At 40.8% G+C, this 19569-nt stretch overlaps 1 protein-coding gene across 2 annotated transcripts; it reads right to left on the reverse strand.

Moving 5' to 3' along the window:
• Positions 1 to 4958: 4958 nt before the first annotated feature.
• On the reverse strand, positions 4959 to 16691 carry LOC119894299 (spindle and kinetochore-associated protein 1-like). Of its 2 annotated transcripts, none has more exons than XM_038706977.1 (7): positions 16649 to 16691; positions 14129 to 14214; positions 13882 to 13997; positions 12489 to 12583; positions 11398 to 11535; positions 6235 to 6404; positions 4959 to 5722 (listed from the first exon to the last, which is right to left on the reverse strand). In XM_038706977.1, exons 2-7 carry the CDS (start codon positions 14208 to 14210, stop codon positions 5574 to 5576), a joined length of 750 nt encoding a protein of 249 aa, XP_038562905.1. In that variant the 5' UTR covers positions 14211 to 14214; positions 16649 to 16691; the 3' UTR covers positions 4959 to 5573. The 2 variants fall into 2 exon arrangements, with proteins under 2 accessions (XP_038562905.1, XP_038562904.1); XM_038706976.1 differs by lacking the exon at positions 16649 to 16691 and adding an exon at positions 14866 to 14962.
• Between the last annotated feature and the right edge of the window lie 2878 nt (positions 16692 to 19569).

Raw genomic sequence — 19569 nt, forward strand, 5'->3', positions numbered from 1 at the left:
AGTGATGGTCTGGGGAGCCATATCCTTGAAGGATCGCACAACGTCCTCCTCCTGGTGCAGGACAGTACCCGGCCTCATGTGGCCAGGGTGTGTCCTGGATGACAAAAGCATTGATGCCACTGACTGCCCCTAACGTTCCTCAGACCTAACTCTAATTGAGAACCTCTGGGACGTTATCTATCAGTGCTTCCGAGGCGAACAAGTAGGCCTAGTACCACAAACTGTCCAGGATCTCACTGATGCCCTTATCCAAGGATTCCACAGGACATCATCTGTTTTCTCATCAGCAGCACACCGGCACGTGGGGGCCATACACACTAAATCACATTATGATTTGCCCTGATGAAGTCAGGCAGGTTGGATCAGCCTGTGATTTCAGTTTTTTACTTTGATTTTCGGGGTGATTTTGAATTTTGAATGAATGTCATTTCGTTTTCACTGAATGATACAATGTAAAGATTTTGAACTTACAACTTTTTTGTTCATCTAGATTTGATGTGTAATTTAAGTGTTCCCTTAATTATTTTGAGCAGTGTATTATCGCCTTTCTGCATCTATCTATCTATCTATCTATCTATCTATCTGTCTATCTATCTGTCTATCTATCCATCTCTCTGTCTGTCTGTCTGTCTGGAACAATCCAGTGACAGTAGCCTATATTAGCACACCGATGCACAAGCTAACCCAGCTGTCTTTATGTCTCTCTCTATCCGAGAGCTTCCTGCTGGGTGTGATGTTCCGCTGCCATGCCCACCACATCCACAGGCCCGCTTCATCGCCGACCACCGGAGACACGCTGCTCCCCCCGGGCCTGATGATGGGCCACATTGAGTTACCTCTCAGCTGTGTTCCTGCCGTCAGCAGGAGGCGGCGGGCTGGCTGTGGCGGAGACATGATCCCGCTGCTGTGTGGCTCCGCCGCTGGGGCAAACACCGACCTGCGTCTGCATGGGATCCACACGGGGACAATGAGGACATGGCGAAACGGACGTGTCAGGAATCGTGACGGCCGGCAGTCACATCCACATCAACAGGGTGCCGGACTAGAAGCCGGTGTACGTGAACGGTACAGGTCTCTTTCCCTCTCTCATAATCTCTCTCTCTATCGCGCCACCTCTCTCTCTCTCTTCCTCCCTCTTTACACAGCGTCCCTCCACCCCTCTTTAGTTCAGATTTGTTTCAAGTAAATCTCAAAACAATAGCCAATCAAAGAGTTGGTAGATGCATTATTCCCCATCGCTACACGGAGATCCCTTTCTGTGTTTGTAACAGCTGAATCAAATATGACGTCTCAGCATCTGATATAGTCTAAATAAATGCTGTGAAGAAAAACAAAGACAGAGTATGTGTAACAGACTATTGAAGCCTCAGAGCTGGACCTTGGATCCCCTCTTTAGGAGATGTAGACAGTAGGAACAAACACAGCGTTGTAGGCTGAGACAAGCAAACTTTATATTTTTGCAGCTTGTCTGTTATTTGGATAATTATTTAGAAGTAACCGGCTGCATTCAATTTGGAGATCTAGGTGGTAATACACTATTAAATCAGAAGATGGTGCGCTTGTCCTTCTGGCTTTAACCCACATGTCCAGATCATGTGCAGCTCAGTGATGAGTGAGCACTGGCCTGGTCCAGAGTCCGGACACTAACTCTTGACAGATCCACAGTGCTTTTGCAACACATGGATCTCTTGCTGCTGGTCCAAATGGTCCCCTAGGTCTGATGCAGGTAAGAACAGCAGCCAAGAACTTTTTCCATGTACATGCAGGACATTGAGTATTGTTTTTGTTTTTTAATTGTATTTTATTAGTGCAAAATAACAGACCCATTGACAAATGATATTAAACACAGAAAAGTGTAACAGAAAACCTCCTATCACCAGTCCTTCAAGTCAGATGTAAAGTAAAGTGCAAATGCAGCTTATCACATACTCCCACCAAACAACTATGTGCAAACGTTTACTATCGTCACATTTACAGCCCAATGCCTCAGGTGCAAAAAGTAACTATTTACATTTAATATCATATTCGTTTCTATCTGTCTTGACACATTTACTCTCTGAAGGTGGCTTCTGTGTTGGAATAGCTCAGTATCACTACAGATAACTTGATTTATATAGCGTCAAGTCATAACAGAAGTTATCTCATTGCACTTTTAATGTAAATTAAAGTACTGTACTTAGCTTATATATATATATTATAATAATATTCAAAGCGCTTTTACATTACGTCATCATTCACCATTCACACACTGGTGGAACAGCCACCAGAGGCAATTCGCCCAGCATGCAGCCTGGAGGAGCTGGGGATTGAACCGCCAACCCGTCCAATTAACAGGCAACCCGCTCTACCCCTGAGCCACAGCCACCCCCTTAATATAGAGCAGGTCTAGACTGTACTCTTTGTAATATTAACAGAGACCCAACAATTCCCACCATGAGCAAGCAGTGGGCGACAATGCAGAAGCAGAACCTAGACTCGGGGTGGGCTGACAGCTGAGAGAGAAAAGAGAACACACAGTAGAATCAGAATGCTTTATTGTCATTGAACAATAAGTGCAACCAAATATTGATCAAAAATAAATAAAAGAATTGACAGACATTCACGCATACTGGTAAAAACGAGTATCCGCAGTAGTGTTGTAGTACTCGAGACTGGTCTTAAGACCACTTTTTGATGGTCTTGGTCTCGTCCCGGACTCGACCGCATTTGTACTTGTCTCGATTTTATTTTAAGACCAGTCAAGACCGTAACTTTGGGAATATCAAGAAATTGCTTTTGCATCGTCTGATTTAATTGTTACCATCCTAACTTTGATTGGATGTAAAACTTATTGCTTCAAATAACCCTAATTAAAAATGGGTTGTTACCGTTAATGACTGTCCCCCCTCCCTGTGGATCTTTCAGATCAATTTGAGAAGTACCTGTGATCTCGTTCCACATTTTATTGTGTCATGTAATGTGGAGAACTGGTCTCGGTCTCGACTACAACACTAATCAGCAGTAATAAAAGATAGATGCATAGTGTATCAGTGTGCACTCAGCTGTGATGATGCTGACAAAAAAAAAATAACTCACGCATATTTAAATAAAATATGAACACATTGAGGGTGGGTCTCCAGCTTCCTCCCACCATCCAAAGACATGCAGGCTAGGTTAGGTTTGTCTATGTGTGACCTGGCAACCTGTCCTGTACCCCGCCTTCTGCCCGATGTCGGCTGGGATTGGCTCCAGCCCCCCACAACCCTGTACACAGGATAAGCGTTTGACGATGGATGGATGGATGAAAACATTGCACAAGTTCCAGCTGGAGATCATCTCACTCAGCCACGACACTGCAACAATCCCAAGTTCGCCTCACGGTTTCACTGTTTTTGACAGTTCTTTGGAACATGTGGAAAGAACCTGTTCAGGATAACATATCCCTTCAATCAGTCACTGTTGCAGTGCTCTGCCAAGGGTCCACCACCTAATAACATAGCTTATGATTGGAGAGGAGAGTCTACGTGGCTGCCAGTGACTTAATTCACCAAAACAGTAGCCGTTTGTATGGTTGGCACTGGCTAAATTAGTCAAGAAATAGTCCACAAATATGTCAGTCCAACGACTCATGACTCTGACACACGTGTTACAGGCCCCAGGCACAGGGCATGTGGACAGATAATAAAACCTGTAAAACAGGAGAAATGAACAACACTGGAAACTTGCTGCCGTTGGTCTTGACGGTCTTACCAGAATTTATTTAATAAATACAGTCATTTAAGTCGATCAATAAAGTATTTTTTGCACATCACTCATTTTCAACTAAGTTACTAAATTAGATAAAGTTAACATACATCTATCAAAAAAAAAAACCACACATACACAAAAAAACCACACATACACAAAAAAACCACACAAACATACAACCATAACATACTGATAAGGAATGTAAAACTTTTTTTTTTTTTTAATTAACAGGCTAAATAAACTGTTTATCACAATAGTTATGTACTAACTGACAAAGATGTTGCTGTCCTCAATTTACCAATGGTTTATAATATTCCAGGCAAGATAATGACATTTAATTGGTATGGATGACCTTTAACCAACACCAGACATTTTTTATAAACAAAATACAAATAAAACACTTTAAATGTAAAACTAAGAAAATGCCGAGGAGCTGTAAGCATTAACGGTGGACATTTACATTGAGTAGGGAGCAGGAGTGCTAACATTTGTGTTTGTTTTGCACTTACTGTCATCCTTAACGGCCGTCCACATAGCAGAGTGCAGGAAACACAGTGAATACCAAACACAACTTCAACACAAGAGATAATGATTCACTATACCAAATTCTCGGTTTTGTGCTTTTGTGCAACTTACTGACCTGTAAGAGGAGAAATTAACACTGGAAACTTGCTGTTGGTCTTGACGGTTGTACCAGAATGGCAAGATTACGACAACTACGTCATCAAAACAGTCCCCAGCCGGCAGCAGGAACGCGCTCTGCTGCCCCCTACTGTCTGAGAGGAGTACAAACTGGTAATGCTAACACATTGGACTTTGGTGACTCACCATCAAATTTATACACAGTGCTACAAAACAAAAGATATTTTTAGATTAAACAAAAAATTAAATGTGACCATACATTTTGTGTGCATCACACGTGCAAGGTAGCAGTGAAAACGTGGTATGGAAATAAATAGAATTTTGAATTGATGGAATTGAAGGTCTATGAAGATTCTCAGTCATCCAGGTCATAGTTATTCAACAAAGATTAAAGTCAAGGGCTACTGGACTTGGTTGAAGATACGTTTAATCCCCTCATCCAAAAGGACTTCTTCAGTTCTTCAGAAGTCAGACTCATCCAACATTGGACCTTTCAGATCCAGCGGTGCTACAACTGACTAGATGACCTCCATTGAACTAATTATGCAACTTCTAAAACCAACTGGCTGTACCAGTGATCATTCAGGAGCTGAACACTATGCAAAGATTTAATACACAAAATACAACCTTAAAACAATCTGTCAACAAGAGCTGTCTAATAACATAAGAATAACTTAATGAAACTAATCAACGTGATGGCCTGATGAAAGGTTATGGTCATTTAGACAGTGAGATTACTGTAAATACATTTAACGTTTTCTTATTCATACATAGTAATTTATTTATCATAAGATTTTTATTTTGTTTAAAAGTAAAAATACAGAATTTTGTTGGCATATCTAATAATGCAATATATAACTAATGTATATTTCAACATACATACACATTCCAGTATAACATAATGTGCACATCCAGGTAGCAAATGAAGGCATTTCTGTTAAATGTGTACAGTGTGTGAGAGACACTTCTTGCTTTGAAAGATGTGCTGTAATATATTCACGTGATGAGTCCACTAACCTAATCAAGCTACTGGTCAATACAACTAACCTGACAAATCTAAAACCTCTCAGTTGTAGTGTTTGAGAGAGTGCACGGTGCAGACTGTACAAAGCCTCATGCCAGTGTGACTACAGTTATGTCACCATTATGAAGAACAATAATGTGAAAAGACAGTGAAAATGTAATCCATCCGACTCTTCGTTCATTCATAACAACATATAGCGGGTGAGGCCCCCTCCTCGGAGCTCACGCAGGCGCTGGCAGTGTCGCATCATGTTCAAAATCCCCTGAAATCGCTTGTCCACCTTCATCTGAGTAAACTCACGAATGTCTTCCTCCACCACGAAATACTGACCTGAAAGACATTTAAACCAGTGAAGCGTCAGATCATAAACTCATGACCACTGCGGCCAACGGTGTTCTCCAGGAAACGGCCTAAAACAGGGAATGGCTTTCTACACCATTGTATGCCCATCACTGGGAACATTGGCTAGATCCAGCAATAGCCTTTTGGCACTGACTACGTTGTTCGGGTGATCAGTTTTTAGTAACCCTGAAAACTCATGTTGCAGCTCACTTTCCTTCTGTTGTGTGTGACTTGCAGTGGGTTTTTACTTTACGTGCATGTTGTCAAATTGGTGAATGTGTTTATTTATTTGCAGCTTTTAATCAAAAAAAGCACAGATCAGTTCCCTGATGAACATAAGGACTTTCACAATTTAAACTCTTCATTCGCAAAAATGATAAACATGGTACTAATATACCACTATATATCAAGTGCATTGATATATTCATGTACGGGACTAGATCAGAAATCATTAAATTTAGAGCACAGGTCAGACAATATATATATGCAAACGTTGTCACCTTTTGTATCTTTGGTCTCCTGGTCCTTAAAGCGCTGGTGCAGCTTGCGTGAATGATTGTTGAGCGTTTTCAGCGACTGATGGAGGATCTTGTACTTTGCAGATACAGCCGTGTTAATGCTCTGCACCGCGGCATTAAGCTGATCATATGATACACGTCCTTTCATGTACCTGAGTGAGACACAATGTTCAGCTTTAGAAAGCAGAGCTCAAAGAGGCACACACAAAAACCATCTCTCCTCCTTTAACATGCTGTAGCCGCATGAAGAGCTGCTCAAAATTCATCATAAATATAAAGAAAAGGTCTGAACTAACATATGCTAGATCACATGCTACATAACTAGTGATGTTGATATTAAAAAGGGAGCAAGCCTATTATATAGCTGATTCAAGTTAATCCGAATCTGACATTGTAGAGCAGATATGAGTTTGAGACGTAAACTTGTCACAGCAGAGAAGATGAATTAATGCAACAACATGGTCTTTCATCTTGTTTTTGAATGTTAAGGACTGTCCAGTGCCCTAGTTTCTCTTTAATCAGAGCACAAACTGGATGCATCTATAAGCTTCAAGCGCCACCATAGGTTAATAAAAACACAGAATCCGAAATGTGTGCAGTATAACTAGGGATAGGTATCACTACTCGATACCTTTCTGGTATGGACTGAAACAGCCCAGTATCGAGTAGAATCGAAACGTCTCCAGCCACATCAAGTGACGCTTTTTGTAACCGGAGTGCGGCAAAAAATGATTATTTGTCTGTTTTTGCTTGCAGCCAAACACGCCAGCATCAAGAAAGAGAAGAGAAGCCTTTTATTTTCCATGTGTCTGCACCATAAATTGTATAAAAAGTCCATGCTGATTTTAACAGCCCTTCCACCTTCAGCTGCACCTCACTGTTGCAAGTTTATCACCGCAAGCTTGGCTTTCCGTTGGTCTCATCTTCTGGTATCATTTAAACACTCCTCTGTACATTTTTATTTGCTGTTCACATCACCCATCACTGATCGATCGCTGCGTTCCATCACATCAATTAAAATGCTTTTGTGGCGTAGCAGCGATCAGCTGATTTTACTGACGGAGCCTCCGACTGCAGCTGCGATTGCTTCAGGTGTCGTTGGTTTGGTTCGGCTGGACGTGCAGCCTCTTTTCTTCCGTTTGAGAGTCTTAAGTGTAGTTTAATGACTTGTTTAAACAGACTCCATATTTGTGACATTTCGTCTTTTTGGAGGTTTGCGACTTACCACTAAAGGAAAAAGCACTCGCGGAGATCTTTCAATTCAGTTTCTTGATCCAAAAATAATTTTTATGTTGTTTACTTTTAACCTTGCTTGCCCATAATAAAAATAATAGGCTACCAATCAACTGCTATGGCTTCTATGGTACTCTATTGGTTTCGGGATCACTTTAAGGCTACTGGTATCATCAAATTTTAAACAATACCCAACCCTAAATATAATTTGAGTTTTCTTAAGCCACTCTGTCCCTGACAGTCCAAAAGTCCAAGTTTAATAAGGATTTGGTCTACAAACTATCATGATGACAAGCTGACTATATATGCTTAGATAACCCAATAAAAGATTATCATAAGTCGTGCCACAATGTAACTGCCTATTATTTAGGTTCTTTGGGCGCTTTGTTATGTTTTGTCTGATGTTTTTTAGTGCTGAAGAAACTATATTTGACTTTAGCTGCATATTCAGGATGAAATGACACTTGAAAAGTCAACTTAAAATTTAAATCTGCCCAGTTGTGACACTGAGCAGTAGGGCTGAACGATTTCTAAATGTAATTGCGATTTTTTTGCCAGATATAGCGATTACGATTTGATTTGCAAAAAAAAAAAAAAGAAGTCAGACACTGAATGGCATAGAGAATCTGGTCAACTTCCAAAATAAAACACCCTGTGCAGACTTCTGATCGTGTATCAACAAAACAGACAAAAAGAGAAACAATTTAACTACGTAGCCTACCCAATCACGATAGAAGCACAAAAACAAGGACAGCTGACCAAATTTACAAAATCGGCAAATTCAGGCAGGCAATACACGCTAATTCTGAAATGCTCCATGTGGGATATGTTGCCTTCGGAGAGCGCTAACCATGATTCTACGTTATCCTCCAGTTTTATTTGTTGTAAAATGTACACGCCCTGTGCCCGCTCTGATTGGTAGAGTAGGACCGTAACAGGAGGCGCATGGTGCTTGTGACTGGTTAGCAAGTCTGTCACACAAGGATGACAACGGAATGAATCTGTAACTGCACCACTATTAAAAACGGGTCAGATGCGCTGTATAATAAACCTACATTTTATTTGCAGTCTTCACGATTAGCCAATCACGTTCTTTCAATTGGCAATTTTGATTTGAAAATGAGTAATCGTTCAGCCCTACTGAGCAGATTAATTGCTTAGTCTAGAAAATGTCAGAAAAGAGTGAAAGCTACCCAGCTCCCCTGAGCCCAGTATGGTGACTTCAAATTAGGGCTGAAACGATTCATCGATTAAATCGATAAAATCGATTCATAAAATGCTTCGACACAAATTCTTTGCATCGATGCTTCGTTTAATCCATGTAACTATACAGCACAGTGTTTCACAGGGACATTTATTACTGTCGCACATTGCATTCACGTTGTCAACATGACGTGATTATGGGGGCGCTGTTTGCAAAGTGGGGGAAGAGAGAGAAAACAGCTAGGGACAAAAAAGAAAGTGTCCAAAGTATGGGATTATTTCAAGCTAAAGAAAACTCTAATGTTACAGTCCGTCCACCGTAAAACGAAACTTTTGTTGCCTCGGCAACACTCCCGCCGCCAAGCAAAAGTACTTCTTAAGCGACGCATCGATGAATCGTTGAAATAATCTATAAAAGCTTTGAATACTAAAATCATCGTTAGCTGCAGCCCTACTTCAAATGTCTTGTTTTGTCTGCCCAACAGTCCAAAACCTGAGGATATTTGGTTTACGGTTTATGAAACAGAAGCAGCAAATCCGAGACACTGGAGAAGCTGGGTCCAGCGAATGTTTAATATTTTTGTTAGCGAAACAGTTCATTGATTTGTTAATTAATCTTCTGTTGATGGACTTACTGGTTTAGCATATTTTTAGCCTGCAGGTCAAGAATAATTCAACAATACAAATGACTGCTTCTAAACTCTATAAATAAATTGGATACTAAAGCTATTATACTGCTGTGGTGGTTAAGGTATAAAATGAGTTAGTGGTTTGTTAGGAGCGACACATGATGCATTAGAGCTCAAGATCTGACTGTTTTTCCCCTCCAACACTGGATCTGTGATAGATTATTTTTAGGGCTGAGAGAGTTTACGCATTATTATCACGTTAACTAACACAGCTTTTAATATTACTAGCTGCGTTTCGACCAAAGGAACTATACCCCGGAACAAGGAACTTTTGGAGGAACTCACTGCGTTTCCACCCAAGGGACCAGGGTCTAAATTTAGTTCTAGGGTCTTAATTTTATCCCCCAAAAAGTCCCCGCTCGGGGGGGTAGTACTTTCCAAAAGTACCGGTACTTTGGGGGGGGGGCGGGTCTTGCCTTGCACTCAAATTCTGAATGGGCGAGTAGAGGCTACTGGCTTTAACTGGAGAATGTCGGTTGTTTTTCTACGACTGCTCCTCTCTTTTCCACCGTTGTCTGCAAACCAATAAATCCCAATCAACAGTCAGATAGCCACACAAGTCTCGCCGATGTCGCCTGAGATTGTCCATCGGCATTAAATGTGTAGCTGGGAAACTGCAGCCACCGTGCAGCGGTGTGTTTCTAGCTAACAGCTGATGGAGTTACCCTAAATAACGCTGTGAGGTGGTGGCGCATAGATAAGATGCTTGCCTTTGGTGTCATTCACCATTGTGTCCCTGAGCAGAACACTTAACCCCTCGTTGGTCCAGAGGCCTCTGACATGTATAGCAATTGTAAGCTTTGGATGAATGTAAATGTAAATACTGGGTCCAGAACAGCTGATTACAGCAGGTAATAAAGCTCATTAAACATCCGGTTCCTCCGACGCTCAGGCGACACAGACGAGTGCTGCAGCTGATCTGCAGATCTTGTCGGCTGGAAATTTTTTAATAACCTTCTAAACTTTCGCAATTAAATTTATAACAAACTTTATCGTGTCTCTCTCCCACACAAAAAAGCTGTTTAATGGTCAAGTATAGCCTGTAGTTTTTCATTATATTCCATCAAATCTGATGTTCATTTATAAATGTTGCTCATGGATAGTGGTTACAAATAACAATGCCTGTGCATCACTTTGTACGGCGTATAGGTCAGCTGGTTAATTTGCCTAATCTTCGCAGGTCTTTAGACCACAGTGGAAACGCACACAACAGTGGGCTGAAGGGACCTTTTAGTTCCTTGAAAAGAGATCTGGGGACTTTTAAGTCCCAGGTACATTTGGTTGAAATGCGGCTATTATTTTATTGCTCACTGGCTCTGAATACACATACAGTCAAACCATGGGTCACAGGAGGGGCGGGATGTTGATCAGCCTGCAAATCAGCCACCCAAACAAGCAGCGGAGGGAGGCTTCAGCAGACTACGCTGGATGCAGCATGTGGGAGAAGTAGATAAACATAAGCAAGAACAACTAAATGCCACAGCGAAGTGGAGAGCTACACACTGCAAGCTGATTAGTACCAGGGAAGATGTTTATCTTAGGAACGTTCTTAAAACCGGGTTGCTCTACGCTTCTCAGGTGAACAGCCAGTGAGACAAGCTCTCCGCGAGTAAACGGCAAGCGATTAATCGCTTAAAAAATTTAATAATTGCCCAGCACCAATTATTTTATGCAGGAAAGTGTTGTGATTGGTTAACTTTATAAGTTTTATGAATTTAACCTAGTGTGGGGGGGAGAAAAAAATTAAATAAAAATTTCACTGCAGGAATAATTTCCAAGCTCTTACAAATAATCCCAATTGGTTAAATTTAGAGATTAAACAACATTCATTATCTGGACAGAAGACTGTAAATTCCTGGGACTGACACATTGTTCACACTACTCTTGTCACTTGTCTTATCAAACACATTTATTTACAGCAAAATGTTGCTGAACTGTTTCTGTATGTCCCAACAACATTTTGAACAACATTAATCAAAATATGAAATCATGCTGGATATTAGTGGGGGATAATACTTACTGAGGGATGCTCTCAAACTCTGGCATAGTGATAAACTCCATCTCTCTAATGAAACTCTTGTTGGTCTTTTTGACATTTTCCAGCTGGGCTGGCTGAACGTCTGCTGCTTCGTTCTGGTTGATTACAGGTTCACTTCCACTGAGAGATGAGAGAACATTACAGTTAAACATTAAAGGTCATGCTTCAGAACTAAGTGAGTAAACAGTTTTGCCTTCAAAACAGAATCAGTCTTCAGATCTTCTAGGTACACTTGCACAAAGTCAGGGATAGTTTGTAGGCATATTTCATCAGGTGTATGATTAAACAGTTACACCAAACATGTGCTGTTGATCACCAATTCAGCATGAAGGTTAAAACACAATCATGAAGTGAAACAGAAACAGCTGTGTAGGAGGAATCCAGCTGGGTGATGAACAGCCAAACTCTGCTAACAAGGTGAGGCCGCCGAAGACAGTTTACTGTCGAGACTGAGCACAGTAACAAGACACAAGGTGGTTACACTGCATCAGCAAGGCAGACAGGGGTTTCCAGATGTGCTGTCCAAGCTCTTTTGAAGAAGCACAAAGAAACAAGCATGCTGGCTGACATCCTGCCCGGTTCATCTGCTCTGTGCTGCTTGACGCGGCTTCCATCGGAAACAGACTGGCAGTGTGTTCTCAGCGGAACAGAGCCGCTTCTGGGAGCTTCTAGAATGGCCGTGATCAGCTCCAGCAGCCGCGGAGCTGGCAGGAACGCAACGCAGCCGTGCCCAGTGTTCCGCCGTTACAAACTTTCTGGCTGAATTTTTAGCCTCTTTTAGCCTTGAGCAACACGTTATCTTCACCTGTCACTGTCTGCTCTGTGTGTGCGCCAGTGACAGTGAGAGCGGCAGGACTGGCTGAAATGTTGTGACATTCATTCTCGTGTAAATAAACAGCAGATTCAATTAGTGAGTCAACGCTAAAGTAAGGTGGTGAAATAAGGAATACACTATGAGAAATACTAAATATAACCTACCCAGGCTCCACAGAAAAAAGCCGCAAATTATCACGTTTGAAAAAACTGGTACCATCAAACTCCAAGAAAATAAGGCATCATTAATGTGTCCTCACTTTGCTGGGACTTTCTTCCTGGGCATGTGTGTAGGTATGTTATCCTTAATGTGCTGGACATCCTCCAAATCCTTCTGGAATAACTCCTCAAGCTCCTGAAAGACAAACAAACTTCATAATGAAGTATTTTAAAGGTCATTTAGAAAAAGTGTGTCCATAACACGGGCACTGGGGATGCACAAGCCGGTGCAGTCTTAGTGCCAATCACAAGCCGGGATACGAGCGTTACGTCAGGAAGAATACGGAAGCCAAGAAGTGCCGTGCTTGCACATATGTTTTTTTTTTAATGCAGTTAACTCAAGATCACAAGATAATTACTTCATCTCCAGAAAACTAAAGGTTGTTTCCAGTGCTTAATTAATCAGCTGTTTCTCTCTCCCTTCACTTCCCTGCCGTTTCCCTCCTTTATATAGATTGCTGCTGAAAGTTTAATTTACAGGACTGAGTGCCATGCCAGGAAGCATATAGGGCTGTAGCAACTGATTTAACCTGGAAATGTCAGATCAAGGAGTACCCATTATCACCGCATCAGAATGTACTACTTCAATCAAGGCCTCACACAGGCAGAACTTTTACGGTGACTTTCTGTTAGAGACACAATTCAGATCAGTCCTCGTCTTTTAAAGGAGACTAGCCCGGCTTCAGGTTCACAGGTGAGTGAACTTCAGTGACACTGCTCAGATTGTTAACTTCATTAGTAGCCTTCCTGAGAGAACAGGATAAATTAAGCCGTTGCCACGAAAAAACAAGCTTTGTTCTCTCGTGATAACGAAATAATAAACTTGCGATGGAGACAATTGCAAGCATAGCTGTTCTGGCAGACTCAATACCCCTGTTAAAAAAAGGCATCGTGAAAGCTGCTAGTGTTTGGAGCCAATTACAAGTAGGGGTGCGACAACTAATCGACGTAGTCGAAGTTCATTTCCACCCCTGCTGTCCATCATGGGAGTTGTTCTTTTGCAAACTTCTCCGTTTGTGTCCATGGTTCTTTTTGTATGAGCTCCAGTGAGTATATAGAAAGATATATCTTCTTTTTTATGGATTTTTTGCACACTTTGTTTTAGAATTACTTATCTGTTTTTGCAAATGAACTCCTATATTAAGTTTCATATAACACTCGCTGTTCTCATTTCTCCAGTTCATGTGCATACAACTCTGTTTTTATAAACCCTAAAGTTTCCTTAGAAATCAGCATTTAGAAATGAGGTGGCTATTTTGATGACTGTCGACTAATATGTGGTATAAATATTAATATTGGCCTCAAATATCCAGTGCTGGTCAGGTTCTGAATCTTGCAGATATGGAAACAAAATAAACTGGACAACTGGATGCATTGTAGCTGCAGGATGTGCTGCTGATCATTAAATTAACAAACTACAGGCCTCCAGTTTACCTTCAGATGTTTGAGTTGCTCTTTCTGTCGACCAACACATTGTTCAAACTCCTCCAGAAGTCTCTCTATTGCAAAGAGTTCTTGTCCAAGTTTCCTAACCTTATTTTCAGGCAATTCTAAATGTGGAGAGAGAAAAAGAGTACAGAATGACCCATTTTATGACACCCTGTTTTAGCTTGGCATAATATTAAAACAGCAGAAAGGCCAATGTTACCAGTCTCGTCTCATATGAATCGCCGTGGCTTACCAACTACTGACAGATCCAGCATGCGTTGTAAGGATGATATCCTGTCATGAATGTGGTGGCTGATATCCTCCAGCTCACTCATTTTCCTGAAACAGGGACACATCCAATTAAATTACCAGGTAAATTTCCTGGATTCAAATTTAACATTAGTAAATATACCTCAGGTTAGATGTGCTAATATGAAACTGTACAATTAAAGAAGCAGAATTGAAGACAAAGTATCTTCAACCAAATCCAGTTGCCCTTGATTTTAACCTTCGTTGGATAACTATGACCTGGATGACTGAGAATCTTCATAGACAATTGAAGACAAACAAATCGCAACTCCAACGTTACGTTAAGCGATTGATTAATATCTATTAACATTAACGTAGTAGAAAAACAAATACGACGATAACGTTAAACTTAGTTAACTTCCGATTTGTCAGATGGGGAAACGTTAGGGAAAACTTCTGAGACCGATTCTCCGTCCTTTGGTGCACTTAGCGAACTCACTGTTGTGAAAGGATGTTAAGCTAAACATCCTAGTTCCAGCTGCCACTACCACATCTGCAGCGAGAGTTTTAATAGCGTCAGTGAATACCACATAGACCGTGTAAGTTAACGTTAAGATGAGGCATATATCATTCAAACACTGAAGTTCCGTCCGACTAAAACGCCACCAGCGTTGCGTGTATATCCAGGCGTAAACCTAAAGCTGTGCTTCAAAAACAGACAGCTTGATTAAGATAACTTACACAGAGTTGTGGTGTCCGCTCCTCTTCCTTAATGCTGCGTTCCCGGTTCAATCTTAATTTGAAAAGTGACGCGAGACCACTCCATGCTCGAGACGCAACAGCCGGCGCATGCTCTGTTTTAATGCCGCGTTCGATACCGGTCGGAACTGGGAATTTTCCCAGTTGAAATTTTCGACTTATGTTTCTTTGGCAAGTTTATGCACAGTTAAAGTCTCAGCATTGCACTGATGTTAGGCTAATTAATTAAAAACAAGTGACATATAGGCCCTATAGGTCATACTCGTTTGTAGCCTTCTAGCTACGTCAATTGGTAGGCCTAGTCCTCAAAAGTCAGAAAGTGGTGGGCTATATTTCCAACTGTTTTCACATTTCCGGGCATTTTTAAAAACATTTTCCTGAATAAATTTTGGGTATAGAAGATGACTTTCAGAGATTGTTTACTGTAACCAACTACCTAATAACACTGACAAAATATTTCTACATTCATTTACATGCAGAACAAGTTTTACTATTTGATCGGTATGCATTATTTTAATTTAATACTTTACGTTGCCTTTTAGTTCGTGGTTTACCATTTACAATGTGTGCTTCCATAGGAGCAGCCATTGTTGCGTGACGTCATTCGGCTGCAACTCGTGAAGTCGGGGTACAAATTTTTTCTCCGAGTTCACAAGTAGGAAATCCGACTTCAGGTGGCGTTTAATAGTACTTTTTCTAGTTGGAGGTCGGAAATATCCCAGTTCCGAGTTGCCTGGAACACAGCTTAATACTCTTCAAAGACTGTAGGAAATATGACAATTCAATGGCTACTGTCAAACAACAAAATGATACCGCCCTCAAGTGGTAGCCTATACAGCGTGGACAGACAACAAGACTTGAAACTACTTGACAAAATGTGCCAGAACATGTGAATTACACACAAAAAAGAAAAGCACATACACAACAAATAAACAACACAGCAGTTGCATATTCAGTCATATGTTTTAAACCCCAAATCTTCCTTGACTCATCAGCCACCATACTTGTATTTATTTTTCTAATTGTACTTAAACAATTAATGACCCTCATGGTGAACACCAAATGTAATCCTGTGAAGAAGGAAACTGCAGCACCCAGCTTTAATTGAATCACACAACTGCTTCTAGTGTGAAATTAAAGCCATTAATAAATTAAGTTATTTGAAATTTATTTTAATTTTAAATGGAGCTTCGGCATTCTCTCAGCAACAAAAAAGCATGCTACTTTGAAACTGCATCACTGCAGTCAGTTTGAACTAAAGTAATGCTATACTTACCTGAAGTCAAACAGGAGGAAGAAACCACAGAGGTGACAGTTTAATTGTTTCTACAATGCCATATTTCAGTATCTTAATACAATATATAACCCTCGTCCTGATTTAGAAAAGCTTGCACATATTGTTATCCGAGCATCAGCATCACTGTTAGGAATGTGGTTTTGTGTTCCTGTGATCCTGTTTAAGTCTGTTTCTGGTTCTGTGTAGCCTTTATTATTATTCCTCCGCATCTTTAAGTTACTTCATATCGGTCTTGTCTTGTATCTTAGTTCCTAGTTTGGTGTCTTGGCTCTTAGTCCTGTACCTTAGTTCATGTCTTTAGTGTTCACTCCTGGTCTGTGTACTTCTGTGCTGTTTTGCCCATGTCTGCTCTGAGTTCTGTTTATCTTGGCTTTAGTCTGTGTTCCTTGTTATTAGTGTATTCTTGATCTGTCTGCTTGTGTCTGGATTAGTTTGTTGTTTTCATTATTCTGATCTGTTACTACTTACTTTGATATGGTCCATGTCTAGTGTTCAGCAACTTGTGTTATGTCTGTTCCCCCTCAGTAATCTGCCTGCCAGCCAGTCTCTCTGTTTTCCCTTCTGTCTCTCTGCCTCGTTGGTCCTGATCCCGGTCACCTGTGTTGCTCCCGCCCTGCTCGTTAGTCCCTGTGTATAAATGTTTGGTGTTTCTGTTCATTCCTTGTTGTTGTTGTTGTTGTCTTATGTTGGATGAGCTGCCCTGTCCCCGTGTTTGCGTACCTCAGTTTGTACTTACTGTTGTTTGGACTTTGCTGTGTACCAGTGAGAGCCTGTTTAGTTTTTTGTTGGTTTTAATAAACCACCTGCATTGCATCCTGCTTTTGTGTCTTGTGTTTGGGTCCTAACCTGCACTCAGCCAACCATCATAACCTCCATGTATTAACAGACCTGAGCAACAGGGAAACATGGTCATGTATGTAATCAAATCGCTGTTTCCACAAGTATAAAGGTGAGTGACTGTCTTGGATGCTTGCTCCATAATCTCTATAAGACAGGCATTCCCCAATACAGTCTAGTTTAAAACTGTACTATAATACAGGATTAGACTGTTGAAGCAGTGCACTGTTTGAGGTTAAAACAAGTTCCACTGACTTGTTCTCCTCCTCCCTCACCTGTAGCCTACCTGAACGATTTAGCTACCACTGGTGGTGAGAGGTTGAAGAGTCGGCAGCCATCTTTTAGCGTTTGAATAACACAACACTTTCTAAAGTCATTTTGCATGCTATTTCAATTCATTTTTAGCTTTTCACATGTCATTTAATGCAATTTAGTCTCTACTGATGTATATTGTGCAGAAACGGCGCAGCTGGGGTGGAGTTACTGCCGGTTGGTGACCTGATCAGAGGCAGATGAGCAGACTTTGTAGGGATGATGAGGTCATTGAGAGGGGGCTTTCTCATTTCTTAGTTTGTGTCTCCTCACAGGAGAAGCTGAGCCAAGGAGAGACCTACTCAGAGCTGAAGATGAAGGATTTGATTTTTATGCACACACACTGCTCTATTTTATGGGACTGTATTGTAGTTTATGATTATTATAAGTTTTGTTAAAATGTTCTGAAAAGTAGCACCAAGAAATGTTAACTAACAAATGAAAATGATTTGAAAAAAGTTGATTTGCACAATAAGAAAACATGCAATGCAATATAGTTTTCCCTCATAAAAAGACATTTCCACCATAAATTGGAGCAGAAAATGTCTCCAGAATGCTGGAAATTACAAGTTTAATGCTCAAAACCTTCTGGGGGAGGAACCCCAGAACCCCCTCACACTTTTGCAAGGGACTGTATGCATGCTCCATTCTCTTTAGGGGCTGAGCACCTCTAAATGCCTGATTCTAGAATTGCCCCTGCATTGAAATTAAAGGAATAGAACTGTAAACTTACAGATTTTTTTTACAGTGTATGGTAAAGCATGATTAATGATGATTTCCATTGACGGCAAGGTCACAGAGTCTATTGTTGTCTCCTTTTTAGAATGGCATGTAAAACAGTTAGCTAGCTGTCTTAGCATGAAGCTTGACTGGCTGTGCATTGTGCACTCAGACATGCCTAGCTACGCGAAGGTTAGTTACATTGTACATGATATCCAGCAAAACTAGTTTTTGGACTGTGGTATCTGAAGTTTATGGTCACACAGCATAAACTAGACTGCTGCTGATATTGTATTGGAAATATACTCTGTCTAGATAATTTGAGGTGTATCTGCCTTGTTGTTTTCTCCTTTAGATGTGACATAGAAGCATGTATTACACTCATTGAATTGGCTTTTAAGGATCCATTTCTTGCGCCCAAACATAGCTGACCCCCATGGCCGTAATGTGTTTATTTAAGTTCATTGTGGTTTTAAAAAGAATAACACTCCCACCTTTATACCCCTTTCTCCATGGGGTCATGGACTCTTAAGTAGTCTGGACCTATGCTGGACATACAGTAGCTGTTACCACTTGCACAGGCCCAGTCATATCCCGGTACTATTAGGCAGAATTCCCGTATGAAATAAATATTGGTATTTTCTGCTAAGTGGGCTGGGGGTCTGTTTTAGCGGCCATGCTTTACTATTTGTAGTAACTTAGCTTGTTTCTTATTTTACCATTTTAATTATACTTGCTCTTCATCTTATTGAATTGCTTCCTTCAGTTCTCTTCACTCACAGACCTAAGACTGGTGTTCACTGTCGCTTTACCTGGTCCACTCTTGTAAAATATCCATGTGTCCTTACTTGTACTTGTGCTCTGATAAATGCTACAGTGTGTCAGAAGGGGCGGGGCTGTGCGGTGAGAGAGAGAGAGGAGCAAACGCTAGCAGGACTTATGAAACATATTAATTAACTCAAAATCAAACTACATCGGTATAAATGGTTTGTTTAATTTATATGAAATTATATTGGTTATACTGATATACCGCCCAGCCCAATAAATAACTTCAAAAAATAAATTACAAAGTGTATTCAGTGTGCACTGGAGTATTTTTAATTTTACACGAGCCTGAAAAGGTTTTGATGAAGCCTTTTTGCTGCTCTGATTATTGTAAGTCTAGTTCGAACACACTAGAACATGTGCACATCCAACAAACCCGTTGGCATAGTGCTGAATAATCATTCAATTCAATTTTTTATATAGCGCCAAATCAAACAACAGTTATCTCACAGCGCTTTTTCATAAAAGAGGCAGTCTAGACCATACTTATGTAAAAGGGGGGCTTAGAGGGAAAATAAGAATGACTGTCCCCTGAGTAATTATGAATCCACTCAGCAATATCATCATTGCAATGTTTCAACATGAGGTTCTCACGCAAACACACAGGTATTGTGAAGCTTATACTGTGAGGTAAAAAGAAACAATCAGCTGTTCTTATGCACCTCTGGTAAATAGGTGCTTACTATCAGCTGATT

Source organism: Micropterus salmoides, unplaced genomic scaffold (assembly GCF_014851395.1).
Source record: "Micropterus salmoides isolate LMB-PRFRI ecotype aquatic unplaced genomic scaffold, ASM1485139v1 Ms_hic_scaffold_8, whole genome shotgun sequence".
NCBI classification, from domain to species: domain Eukaryota; kingdom Metazoa; phylum Chordata; class Actinopteri; order Centrarchiformes; family Centrarchidae; genus Micropterus; species Micropterus salmoides.

Excerpts from the sequence above, each read along its gene's own strand:
- LOC119894299 (XM_038706977.1), bottom strand. The coding sequence starts at position 14,210 with ATGAGTGAGCTGGAGGATATCAGCCACCACATTCATGACAGGATATCA. Across the intron at positions 13,998-14,128 it reads GCTGGATCTGTCAGTAGTTG|AATTGCCTGAAAATAAGGTT; the intron begins GTAAGCCACGGC and ends CTCCACATTTAG. Across the intron at positions 5,723-6,234 it reads GGAGACCAAAGATACAAAAG|GTCAGTATTTCGTGGTGGAG; the intron begins GTGACAACGTTT and ends AATGTCTTTCAG.